The 19789-nt window shown below is 31.4% G+C and overlaps 3 protein-coding genes and 1 non-coding gene across 5 annotated transcripts; 1 reads left to right on the plus strand and 3 right to left on the minus strand.

Moving 5' to 3' along the window:
- Positions 1-2075: 2075 nt before the first annotated feature.
- On the minus strand, positions 2076-2148 carry TRNAR-UCU (transfer RNA arginine (anticodon UCU)). Its single transcript has one exon. It is a non-coding gene; the product is annotated as a tRNA-Arg (tRNA).
- A 1404-nt stretch (positions 2149-3552) lies between these two features.
- Positions 3553-7075, plus strand: LOC133688448 (short-chain dehydrogenase TIC 32 B, chloroplastic-like). The gene is made up of 8 exons (XM_062107932.1): positions 3553-3886; positions 4269-4500; positions 4593-4672; positions 4893-5046; positions 5175-5253; positions 6289-6373; positions 6495-6541; positions 6630-7075. The coding sequence occupies exons 1-8, from the start codon at positions 3769-3771 to the stop codon at positions 6801-6803; spliced, it is 969 nt and encodes a 322-aa protein (XP_061963916.1). The 5' UTR covers positions 3553-3768; the 3' UTR covers positions 6804-7075.
- Positions 7076-9710: 2635 nt separating this feature from the next.
- Positions 9711-10871, minus strand: LOC133690258 (uncharacterized). Its single transcript, XM_062110491.1, has one exon. The coding sequence runs from the start codon at positions 10493-10495 to the stop codon at positions 10142-10144; it is 354 nt and encodes a 117-aa protein (XP_061966475.1). The 5' UTR covers positions 10496-10871; the 3' UTR covers positions 9711-10141.
- A 131-nt stretch (positions 10872-11002) lies between these two features.
- On the minus strand, positions 11003-15331 carry LOC133690257 (UNC93-like protein 3). 2 transcript variants are annotated; one of them, XM_062110489.1, is made up of 11 exons: positions 15107-15331; positions 14778-15033; positions 14532-14695; positions 14356-14419; positions 14138-14251; positions 13952-13996; positions 12810-13060; positions 12561-12651; positions 12005-12117; positions 11769-11892; positions 11003-11357 (listed from the first exon to the last, which is right to left on the minus strand). In XM_062110489.1, the coding sequence occupies exons 2-11, from the start codon at positions 14955-14957 to the stop codon at positions 11175-11177; spliced, it is 1329 nt and encodes a 442-aa protein (XP_061966473.1). In that variant the 5' UTR covers positions 14958-15033; positions 15107-15331; the 3' UTR covers positions 11003-11174. The 2 variants fall into 2 exon arrangements, with proteins under 2 accessions (XP_061966473.1, XP_061966474.1); XM_062110490.1 differs by having other exon boundaries at positions 14778-15331.
- Between the last annotated feature and the right edge of the window lie 4458 nt (positions 15332-19789).

Here is a 19789-nt window from a genome sequence, read left to right on the forward strand (position 1 = left end):
AATAAAATTTCATGAAAAGCTGTTACACCACAACCCTCAACGGCTACTTTATTGCCCTGAAAAAAACCAATTTTAGGTAATTAGAAAAGCTCTATATCCTTATTAAACAAAAATATATATATATTAAAATAATCAAATCTATAAACGGCTCTAATTCCCTAGATTGTCTCAAAAAATAAAGAACGGAGATAAAATATATGAGGTTTTTCTTTTTCAATTTTTTATTGGCGTTGTTTATCATATCACTAATGTTCCTTTTTCTTAGGTGATTAGCTTTCTTTAACACTCGTGTACATAACTCAACTATACATTAATACTTTCACTAAAATCTAATATAAAAAAAAAGTTATTTTCTACAAAAGAGCATATTTGGATATTTATTAAATTAAATTTTTTGAAATTAATATTTGAATATTTTATCTAAAATTTAATAGTTTATAATTAAATATTTACCATCGCACCCTCGATCACACCTAGCAAGGAGGATGGGAGGGCTAATTAACGCCCATGACCCATACAGTGAATGGTGGCCGACGTTGGGTCCGAGTCAGGAAGGGGCCTTCCTGGCCGATTGAGGATGTTTGCGAATACCATCTGTGGTCAGACCAGCCTGATTCGTGTGATGCGACCTTCTCTGGCATCCCTCTAAACACGGGCTACTGCTGATACTTGAAGGCTTGGCTGGCGGTGCATTTAAGATTTGCACATGCCCTGTCATCAACACATATAGTCATCGGCGGATAGCTGCTTTTCTTCTCTTTTCTTTTTCTTTTTTATTTTTTAAAATATTTTTTTATTTGAAAATTTATTAAAATAATAATTTTTTATTTTTTATAATGTTTATTTTTATAATTTTATTAATGGAAAAGAGACAGATAAACTTGCTTTGAAACGAGCCCCAAACAAACCAGATGCATCATTGAATTATTCTTCGTAGCACTACTTGTTTTGAAACAGAAAACTAATTGTCGCTGTACTGTACTCTGTGATGCGATAACAGTGCTTCTGTTTGTTTTAAAAATATTTAAAAAAAAAATTAAATTTACTGGTTGTTGAGGCATTCCTGAATCCAACCACCCTCTATACTCTTCTCTTAACCAAACTATATACATAGACTCATTATTACTGTGGATTCACGCAGTATAATGAGTTTTTCCCCCTCTGATTCACTTCTCTTCTTTCGGTGACTTGGGAGCATGCTTGCAATTATAAAGAAGTAATACAAGCATTGAACTTTAAAAGCAAAAATATTGGCAACTCCTTATTCAAGTGCACTATTTCTAGTTTTTCAAGTTACATACTTGAAAAACAAATTTCAGAAGTTATTTATAAAAAAAATTTCATTTTCTTAATAAAAAATAAATTAACAATAAATTATTTCTTATATATAAAAGCATTTTTTAGCATTGTAAGAAACTAAAATTATTTTTTTAATATTTTTATAATTAGTGTCACCATTTTAATTTTTGTTACAAATCTAATATAAAGATTTTTTTTAGTTAATATATAGCTTTTTCATGATTTCTTTTTTAATTTGAATGAAATAAAACTAAGATTTTATAACTAAATCATCATGAATAAAAATTATTAAGATGACTATTATAAACCATGTATTGGATTTTTTATAAAAAGTATTTTTAATCTTGATGTGTTCTTTTTTGAAAAAAAACTGTGTTCATTCTCAATAAATAAACATGTTTTCTTATTTTATGCTGGGAAAAAATCTAGAAAAAGAAATGGAAAAGAAAAACAATTTTGTGGCAGTGAACAAACCCTTTCTTTTTTTGCTTTCTTTTCCGCAGCCACACGTGCCACACTCATAGTTTCATCCTTAGTTTTTCTTCTTATCTTCATTCTAATCCTTTTTCTTATTTAATCAATCACATGAGACTGGGCCCATTGCTCAATTTTTGGCCTTCAAACATAAATTAATAAAATTTGTTAATATTGGGCCATAAGATTGCGAAGAAGAAAAAGGATTAGAATGAAGATATTAAGATTGCGAAGAAGCTATAAGATTTCTCAAAAAATAAAAAAAAAATAAATAAAAGACGGCCATATTTCTCAAAACACATCACGCCCGGTGGGACTCGAACCCACAGTCGCCTGATTAGAAGTCAGACGCCTTATCCATTAGGCCACGGGCGCCTCTGTTGGAGACGGTAGAATATATAAAACTAATATTTTTCAGTTGAAGAGCTGGAGATATATAAACAGTCCCCCGTTGGATTTTAATCCATTACAAACCTATTTGAGATGGTAAAATATAACATTTGGTAAGAAAATATATTAGATGGAAAGACACGGCTTTTTTTTATAGAAGGAAAATAAAGAGAGCCTTTAAAAAAAAAGGAAAAAATTGGAAGATATGACATTTTGAAAAAGGATTTTAAAAAATAAATCACAATCACTGTAGATCTTCTAAAAAATCCAAAATCTAAATATTGCATAGATATATTTATAAATCATATCCTTATATAGAAAAATAATAAATATAACTTTTCTACTTTTATTTTCTAATATACTCTCCATAAATTAATTTTATTAAATTTAATGGTCATGTGCATTGCACATGATAGTTTCAATATTAACCGGAAAAAAAATCCCCTTTTAAGTAAATTAAAAATATTTAAACATAAGTCAGTTTAACTACCCAAAGGCATAAATGTCATTTAAAATTATAAAGTTTCGAAATTAATATATAACTTAACTAAACTATTATGTTGAATTTTTTAAAGTAAAATTATGTTTTTTAGCTGTTAAGAAAAATCTTATATAATATAATAATATAATTTTAAACCTAGATGAGATAAAAAGTGTGGTCAGAAATTTAAAAACTGAACTGCTAGCACAAGTATAATAATAATAATATTATTAAATATTTTTTTTATTATCTAAATATTTTTTTTCTATGTAAATAAAAATTTAATCTAACCCACGAGCGTTACTGTAAACTAGCATTTGAACTAAAGCGCTAGATGATGGTAAAAATTTGGTAATTCACACCTTACCGGTCGCTGATTATTTCAAAAAATAATGGATTTTTTGAAATAATGCAATTATTTCCACTCGATAGACGTGCATTTCATGCGAAAATGACTTTACCTAGAGTTCGATAAGGAGAGAGAGGACGACTTAACGAGTCAGTGGTATGTATTGTCGTTGTCAATTTATTTAAATATTAATTGAATTCCTATGCTAAATCAATTTATTTAATGTGAACTCTCCGTTAATTATTTTTATTAGATCTTCAAAAAAATTTGGATTAATTTTTGTTTAGGTTAATTAATTTATAAAAGATATATATTTGGAAACATAATTAAATAACCGCTATTAAGAATGAAGGTGGGGTATGAAAATGATATTGAAAAACAGGGTTTTGTCTATTTTTAAAAGACCTTTTCAACATATATTATTTTTCCAGAATTTTTACTATATCAAAAAGAATAAAAAATGGCAAATTACTGGCCCAGAAGACAGGTCACTCCTGGCGTGGAGGAAGGTGTAAAATAGTTGAGGGGTTGGTGGGGGCATTAACAGCTCTATAGTCTATACCGACAGCTATTTAATGTGCCATCGTCTGCTACATAAAACTCCCTCTGCTCATCACCTAAAAAACTACAAGCCTCTCACTCCTTCCTCTTAAAAAAGGCAAAACCCTGCTCCCTTTCACTCCTTTCTCTCCCCCGTACAACTCTTCTTCTTCATCCAAATATAGAAGTCTTATACTGGGTCTTGTCAACTTCAGATTGATTTGTAAGCAAAAAAATGAGTTTCTTTTCGTTAGTGACAGGAAGGCCTGGTACTAGTGGGTTTGGATCAGCTTCTACTGCTGAGCAGGTTACACAGGGGATCGATGCTTCCAATCTTACTGTCCTTATCACTGGTATTTGTATGCTTTTTGCAAGTCACCATTTCATTTGTATGATTCAATTCCCAATTACGTGTTTTTTACTGCGACAAAGAGTGTTTTTTTTTTTTTAAGAATGAATATATTTTTTATTCTTGACATGCGTATCAAAATTTTAAGAAAATATTAATCTGAAACGCTCCATTTTTTTGTTGTTGTCTCTATTGCTTGTTTGGCTGGCTTATCTGATTTCTGATCCATTGCCAGCTTTTAATTTTTTTTGTTACAGGTATGAACTCTCATGTGCAAATTAACTTGAAAGGATTTTGAAGCATATATTCTCCAAGAATTTGTACAGAACTGTGACCTCATCGTGTTTTTGTCGGCTGTGAATGATCACTTATGAATTTGGATGCAGGTGGAGCAAGTGGAATTGGTTTGGAGACGACAAGAGTGCTGGCTTTACATAAAGCCCGTGTCATTATTGCTGCCAGGAACATGGCTGCTGCAAACGAAGCTAAACAACTTATTCTTAAAGAGGATGAAAATGCCCGTGTTGATGTCCTAAAACTTGATCTGTCCTCTATCAAATCCATTAGAGAATTCGCTGATAACTTAAATGCTCTCGATCTGCCTCTCAACATCTTAATGTGATCTCTCGCTCTCTTGTTATAAAATCTAGATATATCCAGGTACTCCTGTGCCAGCTTGATACATGCAAGATTTCTTTTTTATGTTTCAGTAACAATGCCGGCATCATGTTTTGCCCCTACCAGCTCTCAGAAGATGGAATAGAGATGCAATTTGCCACAAATCACCTGGGTATGTATCTGTACTATTATGTATAGATTAAGACTTGATTAACGCTGGCTGGTATTGATGTTTTTTTCCCTACCACAAAATATATAACGCTGGCTGGTATTAATGTTTTTTTCCCTACCACAAAATATATAACGCTGGCTGGTATTAATGTTTTTTTCCCTGCCACAAAATATATAGCGCTGTTAATTACAATCAATTAATTTGCACCATTAATTATCAGGTCATTTTCTCTTGACAAATCTGCTCCTTGACAAAATGAAAGAGACCGCAAGAACCACCGGTGTCGAGGGGAGGATTGTGAATTTGTCATCAGTTGCCCACATTCACACTTACAAAGATGGGATCCAGTTCAATAATATTAATGACAAGAAGAGGTTCGTGGCCTTTTCTTTCTACAAGTGATGTTGATTTTTTTTTCCATGAATATTTATGATTAGCACATTTTTATCCAAACCATGCTTTCAATGGTGTCTGAGACTCTGAGCTATTGTTTCTGCTACAGATATTCTGACAAAAGGGCTTATGGCCAATCCAAGTTGGCAAACATACTGCATGCCAAAGAGCTTTCCCGTCGCTTTCAGGTAAACACCGAAGTTGCGGTCTGCTTCCACCTTGCTCATAAACGAGAAGAATAAATTCCAAATTAAGAATATCCCTGAACTTTGCTCTCAGTTTGCTCCGCATGGATCATGTCTGTAATATGTTCTGGGGTCATGAATCCGGAAAAGGTAATCTGTCGTGGGGCCGTAGCTATGCGTCATCCTGGCGTAGGTGTTAAATAAGAAACAACTGAAGGTTAAAAGTAGTTTGTTTTAGCAGCGTGGGCTAAAAAAGAAATAAATTTTAAAAAACATTTTCAAACCAACTCAGAAACCACCTTGCCCAGAGAAGACAAAGAACAACTATGGGCTTAGAGATCCAACATGATAGAAGCAAAATTTCATAAAAGGGACGGCTATGAAAGGAGATTTCCTCGACAAGTTGAGTATCATCTGGTTCATTCAGTTGGATTAGATTTTTAGATAAATTATGAGTCGATTAGACAGGAAGACAGTTTAGTTTTTAAATTTAAATTTTATTTTTATAAAATTAATTTACAAAGCTGGATCAAACCCAATCTCGTCCTAGTCCACCCACCTCCCAACCACAAAAAAGTATAAATAAATTAATGAACAAGTAAAAATAGTTTATACATATAACACAAAGTCTTAACCTAATGCAAAATAGAATAAAGTAACTAATATGAAAATAATATATCTAGTTTTGATTTTATTATGAAGACAGATTTTTCATCTCAAATTATAAAAATAGATTTTATTATGAAAAACCATATAGGTTCTTATAGAATTCCATGTATTAATATTGACACGAGCTTTACTCATAATTAATATACACTAGCATGTATTATATATTGTTTTTAAAGAAAATATATACGTGTTTTAAATATTATTGTAAAGAAAGAAAACTCTAAAGGAGGCAGATTTGGTCACTCCATATATACATGGTTCTAGCTATAGAGTGGGAATTATCAATTAGTAAATTATGACTTTGAATTCTATTGCAAATTCTTAGAGAATTTAATTTGACGCCTTTTTCTTCGATGCTGTAATACGCAGGAAGATGGTGTGAACATTACTGCAAATGCAGTCCATCCAGGGTTGATTATGACAAATCTCTTCAAACACTCTGCAATTTTAATGAGTATATATGTCTTAATTATACCCTCTATGTTCCAGTACTCCAAAAGCTTTTTTTCTTGTGTTATAGTGACCTGATTCTTCTCTTTTTTCTTCATTATTATTATTATTATTATTATGGGCAGGAACTTTTAAGTTCTTTTCGTTTTTCTTATGGAAGAACGTGCCTCAGGTAGCCTCGATCTTTCTTTTTCATTTTTTAGTAAACAGTGGCATCCCTTTTTCTTTTATTTATATTTTCCTGTTTCTGATGATCTCAGGGGGCAGCCACAACATGCTACGTCGCGTTGCACCCGAGCTTGAAAGGTGTTACCGGTAAATACTATGTGGACTGCAATAGCTTGGAGCCCAGTGCATTTGCTAGAGATGAAGCATTGGCAAGGGAACTGTGGAACTTCAGCAACAAGCTGATTACTTCTGTTTCAAAAGCTTGAAGAAAAATAAATGCTTAGGTTTACCAAGCCTGCCTTAAGGCTTCTCAGTATTAGTGGCCTCTCTCTCCCTCTATAAATACATAGAGGGAAGAAGGGAGAGAGATCAGAAGCCCCATATATATATATGTGTGTGTGTGTGTGTGTGTGTGTGTGTGTGTGTGTAGCTTAGCTTCTTCCTTCAAACTCGCTCGGTGGTTTCAGAGGTCAAGTTGATATCTGATTAATTTAGTTCTGTACTTTTGATTATTCTCTATTAAAGCCATTTTCTACGATGCCTTTGGAATGATTTCAAAATACTTGAATTTCCTCTCTTTTTTTAATCAAAATGGTTTTATTTTTAATTTCCTCTGAAATTGATGCAGTACTGTTTTGCAAAACAGCTTATCACTAAATTTATCTATTTATCTGTGTGTTTGTGTGGATTTTTTTTTGCTAATTATTTAGTGATAAAATAAATTATCAATTCCCATATGTATTCAATCCAATTATTTAAAAACATGTGTTTTTGTTCACATTATTTAGTGATAAAAAATTTATTATGGTACAATTACGCTGTAAGACAATTACGGTAATAAAGATTGTGTTGCGTTGGTGAAACAGTTTTTTCATGTTTTTTTAACTGAATTTTACTAAATATTTTATAAATATTTTTTGCTACGCATAAATCTTAACTATAATTTTTACCAAACACATATCTAAATCTAAATAACTATATTTTTTAAAACTACTACCACAAAAATTATCTAAAAAAACAACCACACTGTATAATTTTCAAAAACTTCTTTCTAAGTTAAAAATTAAATAATCAAATTATTGAATTCTTAGAGTAATTAAAAAAAAAGTATAAGAAAATTCAATCCACGATGAATAACAAGCTAGTAATAAAAGAAATTGAGCTATAGTTTTTTTATTTTTTATTTATTTTATAATCAAGTTTTTAAAAATTATACTTTACAACCTTAATTTTGAAAGATGTAACACTTTGCATCCTAAAAGTTAGTGCAAAAAAATCAAAAGAAAATATATATTTATTTATAAGATTATCACTATATTTGAAATAATTAAAGAGCTCCTAAAACTTAAAAATAATAAAAATACCAATAAAGAGTAAGTTGGGTTTTCGTTTGAAAAACAATCATTTTTTTTTTTTTTATTAAGAATAGTAGTTGGTCAAAGATGAAGTAATTACAAAAATACCATAAATTACAGCAAGCACATTCATGCATATGCTTTACCAAGCAAAAATTCCAGCAGCCTCCACATCAACTTAACCCAAATATCCTCCCCCTCTTTTCACCATAACCATCATTTCCTTTTCTTTTTCACCACAATTCCATTAAATAAACCTGTCCAAATTCCACAAGCAACCCGATAAATTTCACCATAACCCATCAACAACCCGTTAAAAAAACCTGGCAAAATCCCACTTTCATCACCTTCGATCATTCATTCATTCATCAAGCATTTCATTTCCCATTTTCACTATAACTCCATCAAACCAACCTCTCAAAATCTCACAATGCACACAACCACAATACAAACTTAGCGTCGAAAATGGCATCATCTACGTCAAGTGCTAATAGCATACAAAGCTACTATAACTTGGATAAACTAAAATTCAAGAATAAAAAGTGCATGAAATATGAGAAAAGAGTTGCAGTTAGAATAGCAGAAACAAAAGCTAGTAAAAACAAGCTATTTTAACGATGAAAAGTCATGCAAAAATACTTGCATTGATTGGTGTAAACCTATACCAGAATATCCAGTATCACCATCACCACCAACATGCATGAACATCCATTTCAAAACTCATTTCATCACCATTTTCAACTTCATCATCATGAGCAGTAAGTTCCAGATGGTTTGTTATCTTTAGATTTACCTGAATAATGCATTGATAATTTTTATCATTAGAGGATCAATAGCTGGATTAGCATCAACATATAAATACATCTCCTCTTCACCTTCATTCATACCCAATACCTTTAAGGTCAAAGTATCATCAAATATTTTGTTGCTCTTGTCATCCCTTATGTGAAATCCAAGCAATTCCACACTAAAGACTTGTTTATTCCACGTTAAAGACTTATTTGCATATGAGTAGTACTAAAATCTAATTGTTTAGGGCTGGTGTACCTTCAGGATTCCCATTTTCAATTTTAAAGCACTGATTTTTTAGTTTTTTGTTAGATTGAGGAGGTAAAACGTATATTCTAATAATTTAACAAGAATAAAACGCACTAACAGAGTTTAAAATCTCGATTGAAGAAAAGAATTTATCTTGTATTATTGAGTTTCAAACTAGAAATACCCTAGCCTGCCAACACCAAAACAAGAGAAGAGAAGGTGAAAAGGAAGGTGAATTTCTGTTTGATTTTGTCTTAATCAGTGGATTTATGGATTTGTGTTTGGATTGATTTCTATTTGAGAGAGAGAGAAGAGAACGTTAGTCGAAGAGAAAAGGAGTTGTAATGCCTTCCTTTAGTATATATGAGAGAGCATTATTGTTTTTTTGTTAATTTTTAAAATTTACTTTGGTTAAGATTACAAAGAGTAATTTTCAAGAACTTAACTACAAAATCGAAAAATAACTAAACCATATGTTTAGAGCAATTAAAAAAAAAAAGGTGAATATGTAGGATTTTTGACCAAAAAAAAAGGCTTATGCATATAAATGATGAAATAAATTGAGAATTATTAGTGTCAATAAATAATAAAAAAAATTATTATTGTTTACTAAAGACTAAACAGAAACATCGCTACATGTTAAAATTGTCTCCTTTTTTCCCTTTTCATTTACAAAACTCCTTTTATTGTTTAAATGAAAACAATCCGAGTTTTTTTCTAAATAACTAATGATATTTACTGATAGAGCATGCCTGTCTTCCATGTATTATAATGGAGGAATTTAAGTAGGAGAAATTTCATATTCATACGTTATTTAAAAGTTTATTTATTTTGGATCAATACATTTGTATTTCGCCCTCCTCCAAAACTAAATTACAAGAGTGTTCTTGTGTTCTGTAATTTCACATTGAAAAAATTACGGTGAAAACGCCTGCATGTCACGATGCAATAGTCCTGGAATTATTTGATCGAAGAACTCGCATCCTTGTCCGGATCAACAGCTTTCCAGACATCTCAAATCTCATGCGAATTTTTAAATAGAAATTGTCCAAGCAATATTGAACCTTGACATCAATAATAATAATAATAATAATAAAACAGCTTTAAAACCTAATGAATGCTCGAGCCATCATCCTATTTTCAGCTATCCGCTTTATATATGATGAATGGAGGAATGCTTTTAGTCTGCTCATCCAAGAGGAAAACAATGCTTAGAGGGTGGCCTCATCGTCCTCCCACAAGCCCATGGCTCGAACCACCCAGGTTGAGACAGCAACCACTAGCGCTGCAAAGAGGAGAGAAACAATGGAATCAGTCACAGTAGACCTTTTGAAGAGGTGAGCGGGCAAGCACATGACCTCTCCTGGCACGTCTAGTGGAACCCTAACAGTCCCCTCCTGTTCACACCCTTGCGAAAACGAAGATATTGTTAATACAAATGCAAACTCGGGGGAGAACGAGGCCACTGCCACTGTCAGCGTTAGGAGAGACGTCCATGTAGCAGAATAGAGTATCAGAGGCCATGAAAGCCGATGGCGGAGAGATGTGAAGGGGAGAGACATCATCAATAAAGGGTTTGAAAATACTGCAGCTGAGAGATACTGTTAATATATAATTGGGGTAGAGAATTAGAGTGACCTAACCTCAACCACTTCTATCATCTGGAGGGGATATTGTCGTTTAAGCAAGTGACCTAATGCAGGTGACATTAATAAATTAAGAAGATGAGACGTGAGTCAGTTATTTTGACTTCTGAGATGGAGCTGATGAGCTCGGATTTGACAGGAGAACCACTCTATCTATGGCAGGGAGTGTCACCTGTCCATACGTGAAGAGCTGGTGTCATGTTCGTCTGTAAAGACGTCATCGAGTGGATACATTAACCGTGTTCTAATTGCCCAGGAAAGCGCAATAAACACTTCCCTTCTCATTATCTGGGATCGTAGGATCAAATTTTTGTTTTCCACAGAAACGTGCAACAGAGAGCCTGATGGGCTTGTTCCCTATTCTCAGATACGATTAATGCCATTGCAATAACCAGCCTATTGATTCAAGATGGGAGCTGAATCAGCTATTGAAATGTGATTGTTTTTCATGACCCTCGTCGTTATATTGCAGTTTGAAGCAAACTATCATTTTACCAAGTGGTAAAATGTATGTTTTACAGAAAAATGCCACGGCTAGAGAAATCACCAAAGCATGACATGAAAAATTCAAAAGAGAAGAAAAGCATAATGGCCGCCATCAACTCGGGGAGGAGAAAGCTTTCTCTATCCGGAGACTCAATACCAAGAATCCACCTGCGGCTACAAACAGTGCTGCAAGCATAATTTCCACCATCACCTGCAGCGAGATGTATGGGTTGATAAAGAACACAACTGCAATGGAAGCACTTTGCCAGACCTTGAGTTGTGCAAATGCTCCTTCCTGTCACAGAAAAAATCAATACCAAAAGTTGGATTGCAAAACTGCTTAGAGCATTGAATGAATTACAGTATTTACAGGGGATTGCACTTCATACAAGCTCTATTTATTTCATGGAAGATAAAGTTAGGTTTACAGGTGTGACTGACATTGTATAACCATCAAAGTAACAAGGGTAGAATTGTATGAGCATATGAAAGGATAATCAAAGTGTAAAGAAACCAAGTTCTGGGCAGAATACACAACAGAAACAAAAGTTATTTAACAAATTGATATCTTCTCCCCTGGAATTTGTGTAGAACACCAAATCTTTTACCAATCCAGAGACATTAAGAAGAGGCTATGACTCTTGCAGAGCAAAACTCACAACAAAAGGAAGAGACGATCTATTAAAAAAATAGAGTTAACGGATACCGTATCATGCTTGAAAAGTATTCCAAGCAAAGCACTAAGTTGTGTATTGATTACTCCATCACCAATGCCCAACATGGCTGCCATGAGAAGTGGGTATACAATGCCAAGTACCCCACTAGTTAAACTGCAATATGGCAAGGTTGAATTGTAAATTGGAAAGATGATCTTCAAATTAAATAGTAGAGAACTTCATGTTCCCCAAAACCTTAGTACAGCAAAACTACAAAAGCAGATACCTGTATTTAAACAGAATCCAGAGAAATACAAAAGCCTGAAGAAAAAGTCCAGCAGAGACAATCCACGTGATTGAAAAAATACCAGAGGTGAGTCTTCCAGCAGTGAGGGAACACTGAGACAAGTTCCAATAACAAGTTGAGACTAAATATCTACATCACTCAGTCAAACAATTAAAAGCAGCATCAGTTTGCACGGGATTCTGCCATTTTTTAGCAAGCATAGAATATTATAATTTGATCCCTATGACAGACCCAATTCAATTATCAGCACATCATAGTAGTTATTAAGAGAAGTTCCAATTCAATCTCAAAAGAATATGATTATTGATTATTCAATTAGTACAGAGAAGCAAAGGAAGAAATTCTTTTCGCATCTATGATGCGCATTATGGTCCACGGGAGAGCACATATTTGGTTATTCTACAATTTTTGCAGGAACAAGGACAGGTGGAAAGACTTGCGGATCTGATGCATAGGAATCAACCAAGGCACTACAGCAAGCTGTTGCAACTGAAATAAGAGGAACAATAAAACAAAACATTCCTATGGAACTTACTATTGCATCAAAAGCACCGTATACTGCCATCGAACCCCCAACACCAGACACACCAAGTGCTGGAGTTACAATTTTCTCGGTGAATTCAGCCCTAAAATGAAAACATGCTCCATGATTAACAAAAGAATACAAAGTTAGAGGGAAAAGGAAGGAAGAATACTAGTTCGGCCATCCCAATCTAGTAGTTCTTCTCTTTCAGATTGTCACCAGGATAGCCATAAGAAAATCTCTAGTTCAATGTATATTTACCATACAAATGCTTGTTGTAATCCTGAATATGCAATCAAGGGGATGATCAATAGCATGCGTACATCAAGCAAAGGAGTGATAACTGACTTCGACAGTGATGTTAGAGAAGAATATAAACTGACAGAAGAATCTTTAGGGCCCTCCCCTCCTCCATCAACCCTTTTACTTAAGAAGCACACTAATATGGTACCTAAGGTCATACTACAAAGAAACACAGTGAACAATAAAGTTGTACCGCTGATACTTCCCTCCTGCAATATTGGCAAGAAAATGAGATCAGAAGAAATGTATTGAGTCCACATCTGCATGACATGAAATGACAACAGAATTACAGACTAATGTAACTTATTATCACTACTTACCAGAGCCTGCTTAAGCTAAGCGTCACTTGGACAATGACCCAAGATCTTCACTTAACAAAAGATCTCAAGACTAAATAAAGTATATTTATCACTTATATTTTATGAAATGAAGATTACCATTACTTAACAAAAGATCCCAAGTACAAAATGAAGATTGTCCAAGATTCTACTTGTCATATATACATAAAAAATAAAAATATATATATATATATATATATATTAAATATTTTGAAAAATCTAATTTATAGTTTTGTCCAAAACCACTATTCATCTTCAACCTGCTCTGGTACTTACCAGCACAGAGCAATTTTCCATTTGCACCTTATTAACTTATTTTATTCTATAAAAAGTAAAGATTCTCTTAGATATGCAAAATTAACTTTTTTGTAAACCAAATGAAAGAAAACAATCAATCGTCAAAGCTTCGTAATGGTAAAAAGTCCAGTCTTTTGTTCTTTTAACTGCCATTAATGAGGAAAAACAAAAAATAAACAAATAAGGTTCTGACTTATACTATCTCCCTTTAAAAGTGTTGTTTTGGGAATTTATTTATTTTTTTTTACCAAACATACCTCTAACTTGATTTATTTTTGTCCAAAGTTGTTAATGAAAAACAAGTTTTGAATCATGACTCAAAGGAAAAGTTACTTTTCATAAGCCATGCCAAAGGCACTCTAAATAAATAGAGAACCCAGAAGAACAGCACTTGCAATTCCATTTCCCAGAGAAGAGCAAAACCAAACAAGTAAATAAACAGTGAACCAGAAGAACAGCACATACGGTTCCATTTCTCAGAATAGCAAGAGAGATTAGATTTCCAACAAACTGCAAAATCAAAAGAAAAAGGGCGAATATCAGATCTTTACAAGCTTAGCAAATTAGAATTCACCATTAAACTCAATCATTCTGGCTAAAAAGCAAGCAACCAAATTTGTCAAAAAGTTGTTGAAAAGAGGGAAAAGGCACCTGGTGGCTGGCAAACATTCCCCAAAATTCTCCATTGAAGTTGCCAATTACAGTTCCTTCATGTAAGTGGTAATCTCTCGCTTGACTGCGTGCCGTGGAAGTGAGATATGTACCCTGGTGGACCATAATATTACGGTGAGGAAACATACACAAGCATAATGATAACATACACAAGCATAATGACAAAAGAATAATGATCCTGAAAAATCAACTAGCACCTGTCCAACCCATATTATTGAAGCAGCAAAGCCAAGGTACAAAGAAGCCGGTACCATCGTATACCTGTAACGGAAACAATTAGACAATATGTAAGCAAATTCAATCAAAATTCAGTCATTAGGCCATGCCCACCCCATATAAAGTTGATCAAAATTAAAAGAAAAGCGGTGGTTACCAAGTGGGCTTCAAATTAGCAGCAATGAACAGCCAATAACCAGAAGTACCGAGAAGCACAGCATTCTTTGACCCCATAAATCGAACCACCGAAGAAGCAATTAAAGAGAAGAATGTGAAAGACACATACAGTATCCCTAGGGAAATCGTGCCCATATCATCCTTCTGAAAAAAGAAAGAAAAAAAATGAAGAAAATGATGAAATTCAAGCCAAAGGAAATCTATATATAATATATAAGGTCCTCACAGTATTGAGAGTGGTCTCTAAGTTCTGAGCAGCACCATAGGCAAGGAAGATCAACAAAAAAGCAGAGCTCAAGATATGAACATCTTTCGTGTGGTTCCTAAGAGTCTCCGAATTATCAACAGAAGCAGCAGCGACAACAAAGGGTTCCTCTTCGTCTCTATTATTATCCATGGAGGCCATTTTTCTTTCTTTCTTTTGACTTGTGTGATTAAATGAGTCTCTTCTTCTCCTTCTCCTCCGCCTCCTCCTCCTCCTCCTACAAATATATATATAAATATAAAGAGAGAGAAGAAAGCAGTGATAGAGTACAAGAGAGTGAAGTCAAATACTGGAAGGAGGAGCGCCGGCTGGAATCTTGTGAGCTAGAAGAAGCCGACAAGTGAAAGAGTTGGGAGATTTGGATTTAATTTTATTTATGGCTATGTATATATTTATATTTACATATGATTTGATTTGATCGCCGATGAGATGTCGGAGGAGGAGGAGGAGAAAAGAGAAGAGAGAATCAGACAGAATCTGTTTTTTTTTCTAACGATTTCTTGAGAATCAAAATGATTGAGTTTTTAAAAACTATAAAGTGTGTGTACAATTGTTTTTGTAAAAAATATTTTTTGTTTTTTTGTTTTTAATATTAATTTTTAAATAAAAATAATAAATTAAAAATTATTTTAAAAAACAATAAAAAAAAACAAACAAATCATGATGTCATTCATCCAATTTTTTCCACAAAGATAATCTCGGTGTTATATTCAATTTTTTTTTAATTTTACCATTAAATTTTAATAAATCTTAATTCAAAGTTACTATTTATTTATTTTTAAAATTTTCCTTTTATTGTTTTTTTTCTATGAAAAAATTTTATAGAAAATTTATGGATGGTTCAAGAAAATGATACTTCCATTTTCAAAAAAACAAATTATCAAATATGATATTGGTCTTATTTGATAAAAATACCTTAAAAAAATATTTTTTTTAATAAAAATAAGACATGTCAAACATGGTTTTATGAAGAAAATGGGTCTAACCCAACCATATGGGTTGGGTTTCCTAACCCTAGTATTTATTAAAATCTAACAACTAGAAACCATTAATTTGCCACATTTTAGGTTTCAAAAACATACTCAGCTAGAATAACAAAAATGCAGATTTAAAACTAAACTCTCTAAATGATTCAACAATCAAAGCAAGTAACCAAATTAATTAAAAAATTGATAAAACATCTCTTAAGCTAAAAAAATATTATTGAATTAACATTCATAACACATCAAGCTATGCATAAATTGTCATGAACTTGTATATACATATTAATTGATGAAATAATAATATCTTAAACATGAAACCCTTTATTACATCTAATGCTGACAACAACAACAACAACAAATGCTCATTAAGTGGCATCCCATATCAAAGCTTAATGGTATACCTTATGAATAAGATATACCATTCGGATATTTGGTTTATTTCATTTTGATATTCAGCTCTTATTCATTTCTAACTAGTCTAGATTTTGTTTCTCTCTCAGTTGGGTAAACATTTTCTTTGGTTTATCTCTTAAATTAGTTATATGATTTTCTTTTCGATTCTTTTGATATTTCATTTGTTTTTTCCCTGCATTTTCTTTTCAAAAACCTTTTTTTCCTTAAAGAGCAGTTGCTCTCTTATAACAAAATCCAAAAAAGTCATTGCTAATACTAGGACGGTGAAGAAAAAAAAGTGGTTTAAAGAATATTCTTGCCCATCCTTTTTTAACCTCCATAGAAAAAAAGGATTCTGGTTCATTTTATCATCTTGTGGGTTTAATGTGGGTTCAATTTGATAAAAAAAAAACAACTACAAAGTTAGTTAATTAAAGGAGTTTTTCTTCTTCAATCATGACTGATTGAGTGTGTTACTTTGACGAAGTCATCGTGCCCTTAATCAGTTTCAATCTATCAGTGCAGAGTAAGTGATTATAGATAAGATGTTGTTTGATTCGTTGAAACAAATGGGTTGTAAATGTTTGATGGAAGTGTCTCATCCTTGTAAAGAAGATGTTTCTCAGCTTATTGGTGGTGATAAAAACCCCCGATATGGTTAGAAATGCCACTTTTATTCGCCTGAAGATGGCATCCTGGTCAGACTTTTCAGTCAGAGAATATAATAAAACAGGGATACAAGACGTGCCACTCAATCTTTTCATTAAAAATAAAATGAGATGTCGTTTGCTTAAACCTTGAAAAATAGGTTTTTCTAATCAGGACATGAAAAATTATAATTTGGTCTCTACTGTTTCAATTTAAGTTCAAACATCCTTGATTAAGACAAGACTAATTAGTTTTGTGCAATGAAACTCATGTTAGAAAATTAATTGAGATCCTTCTAGTTCAGTGCCTTTTACAAAGTAGTCATTGGTTTCTAGTTTGTTCAATTTAGTCCTTGGTTGAGTCTTAAATTTTGATTTTCTTCGATATAATCCCTAGAAAAGGTTTGGTACAGCCTCCAATATTGAGCACTCATTGCAAAAAGGTCCTCGGCCTTGAATTTTTAAAATTTGATCATCGATTAGCCTTTAGACTTCAAATTTCTTGCAATTAAACCCTTGGTTGCACCAATTTGGTTTTCTAAAGTATCATGTGTCCCTAATCTTCAAATCTCTATAAAGTGATCCAAATTAGGCATTCAAACTTAATTTTTCTTCAATTGAGTCCTTGATTGGTCTTTAAAACCCATTGGGGAATTAATTAAGTCATTGAAATTAATTAATTCTTTCAATTTTGGGCTTGAAATGACTTTTAGACTTAATTTTGCTTCAATTAAGTTCTTAATCAAACAATTAAACCTATTAGAATTTTGATTAAGTTCTTAAACTTAATTAATTCTTCTATTTTCGGTTAAATTAGTTTTTAACCTTCAACTTTGTTTTAAATTAAGTCCTTCATCTTATTTTATAAAAACACCATAATCTGACTATTCTTATACCATCATTGTTATATTGTGATTCAAAGGCTTATTCTCTCTTATCTCGAAAATATTTTTTGATTTTAGATTTCTAGTTTTTTTATTTTCTTGAAATCAAAAAATAAAAAATATGTATTGTTATTTTTTTTATAAAATATTTTTGGGGATCCAAAATTGGGTTTTGACAAGTGAAATGACAAAGTCTTATTAAAAATAATAAATAAAACTAACTCCTATTTAAAAATTAAACACTTGCTTATAAAAACAAAATCATTAAATGTTGTTTTAAAAAACATGTGTGTTTGGCTGAAAAAATATTTTTTTACGAAGAAGTTGTAGAACATTTTGTTAGATAAATTAAAAATGTTAATGGAATGATATGTCTTATTAAAAATATATAAATGAAAATAATTATTATTTATTAAAAACTAAACACATATTTATTGAGAAAACACTAAAATAAATTTTATATTTTAGTTAAATATATGATCTAAAATTTTATTTGACTGATAAAACTTATTTATTTATCATTGATTGAAAAACCAAGAGTTAAACCACAATAAATATATGTATAATTTATAGTTTCGATTGATGTGACGCTTAACATTCAATATTTTAGATTATGATCATAAGAAATTCAACATTCAGTTTACTAGTTGTAAAATTACACCATAGGAGCAAATTTATTTTTTTCTTCAAAACAATCATAATATAGAAACTGCAGCTACAGAAATAAAAAAAATATTTTTGGTTAAGATAGCTGTCGAAATAAAGTTTGTAATTTGAAAGAACAAAATAATTATATGTTATATAGATACACTTTAATTTTTATTATATAAAAATTATAAATGTAAGTATAATATCAAATATAAAAACATTTACGATGATTTCCATCCAAACCATTAATAATATTTTTGTATTTATAAAATTATAAAATAAAGTTTTTATATGAAGAAATGAGTTAGATATTGAGATTTTTGGTATGGAAATTCTATTTTAAATTCTACAGGTATAAAAATATTTTGATGAATTGTTTTAATAGAGAAATAGTTTATGAAAGAAATTATCCTAAATTATAGCACATCGACCTTTCAGTCGAAGTCAGAGACACGTGTCAATGCCACAGTCTACGACAGCTATACAAGATCCCCCAACCAACTCCATATTTGTGCCCTACCACTCGATGTTCGTAAGATCAAGCCACGTGGTAAAATGCGGGCGGAATAGTTGTTAACGAAATTGGTTTTAGTTAAATAAAAGGTCCCACTTGTTTATCCAGTGGGCTTCCGTCTCGTGTCTTCCAAATATAAATATTGGAATGATAATTTAATTCCAACCTGATGTAATTAAACTAACCTAAAAGGGTGAGATTTTTTTTTAAAATAATTAACTTATTTATAGGTAATTGTTAAACTCGATCGAGATGTATATTTATATTATAAAAAAACTAAGAGCTTTTGGTATTTCGTTATATACCCTGATTTATTTTATTATAAAGTGATACAATAAAATTATTATTTTTCTATTCATAAAAAAATTTAATTAAGAATTATGTTTTATAATTTATTTAGATATAATATATTAGATTTAATAACATGGGTCATGAGTTTAAAAAATTAAAATGAATTTATTATTAATTTTTAAAAAATGAGTTTTGTATTTTTTTTTTCATTTGGTTATTAAAATCTCATAATTTGAATTTTATATTTTGTGAGATAATTCAGGTTGACTCAACTTTAATTACTGGGGTTACATATTTGTCAAGATAACTTGAGTTGATAAAATCCAATTCTTCTAGTATTTTTTACCATATTTTACCTTTTTGTATTTAATAAACTGAAAATTAAGCAATATCATTTATTTAATTTTGAAAAAAAAATTAGATTATCAAGATAATTTCTTTCTTAAAAAATTATTTATCTATTGTTATTGTTTTTTTATCATTTAATTTAATTTAAATAAAATTAATTTATTTAACCAACAAGTTTATAACCTAAATAACAAACATATATTTTTTTTAAAAATAGTACTTAAATATTATTTTTTACACAATGAAAAAATAATCTTGTCTTAGC

Source organism: Populus nigra, chromosome 3 (assembly GCF_951802175.1).
Source record: "Populus nigra chromosome 3, ddPopNigr1.1, whole genome shotgun sequence".
Taxonomy (NCBI): Eukaryota; Viridiplantae; Streptophyta; class Magnoliopsida; order Malpighiales; family Salicaceae; genus Populus; species Populus nigra.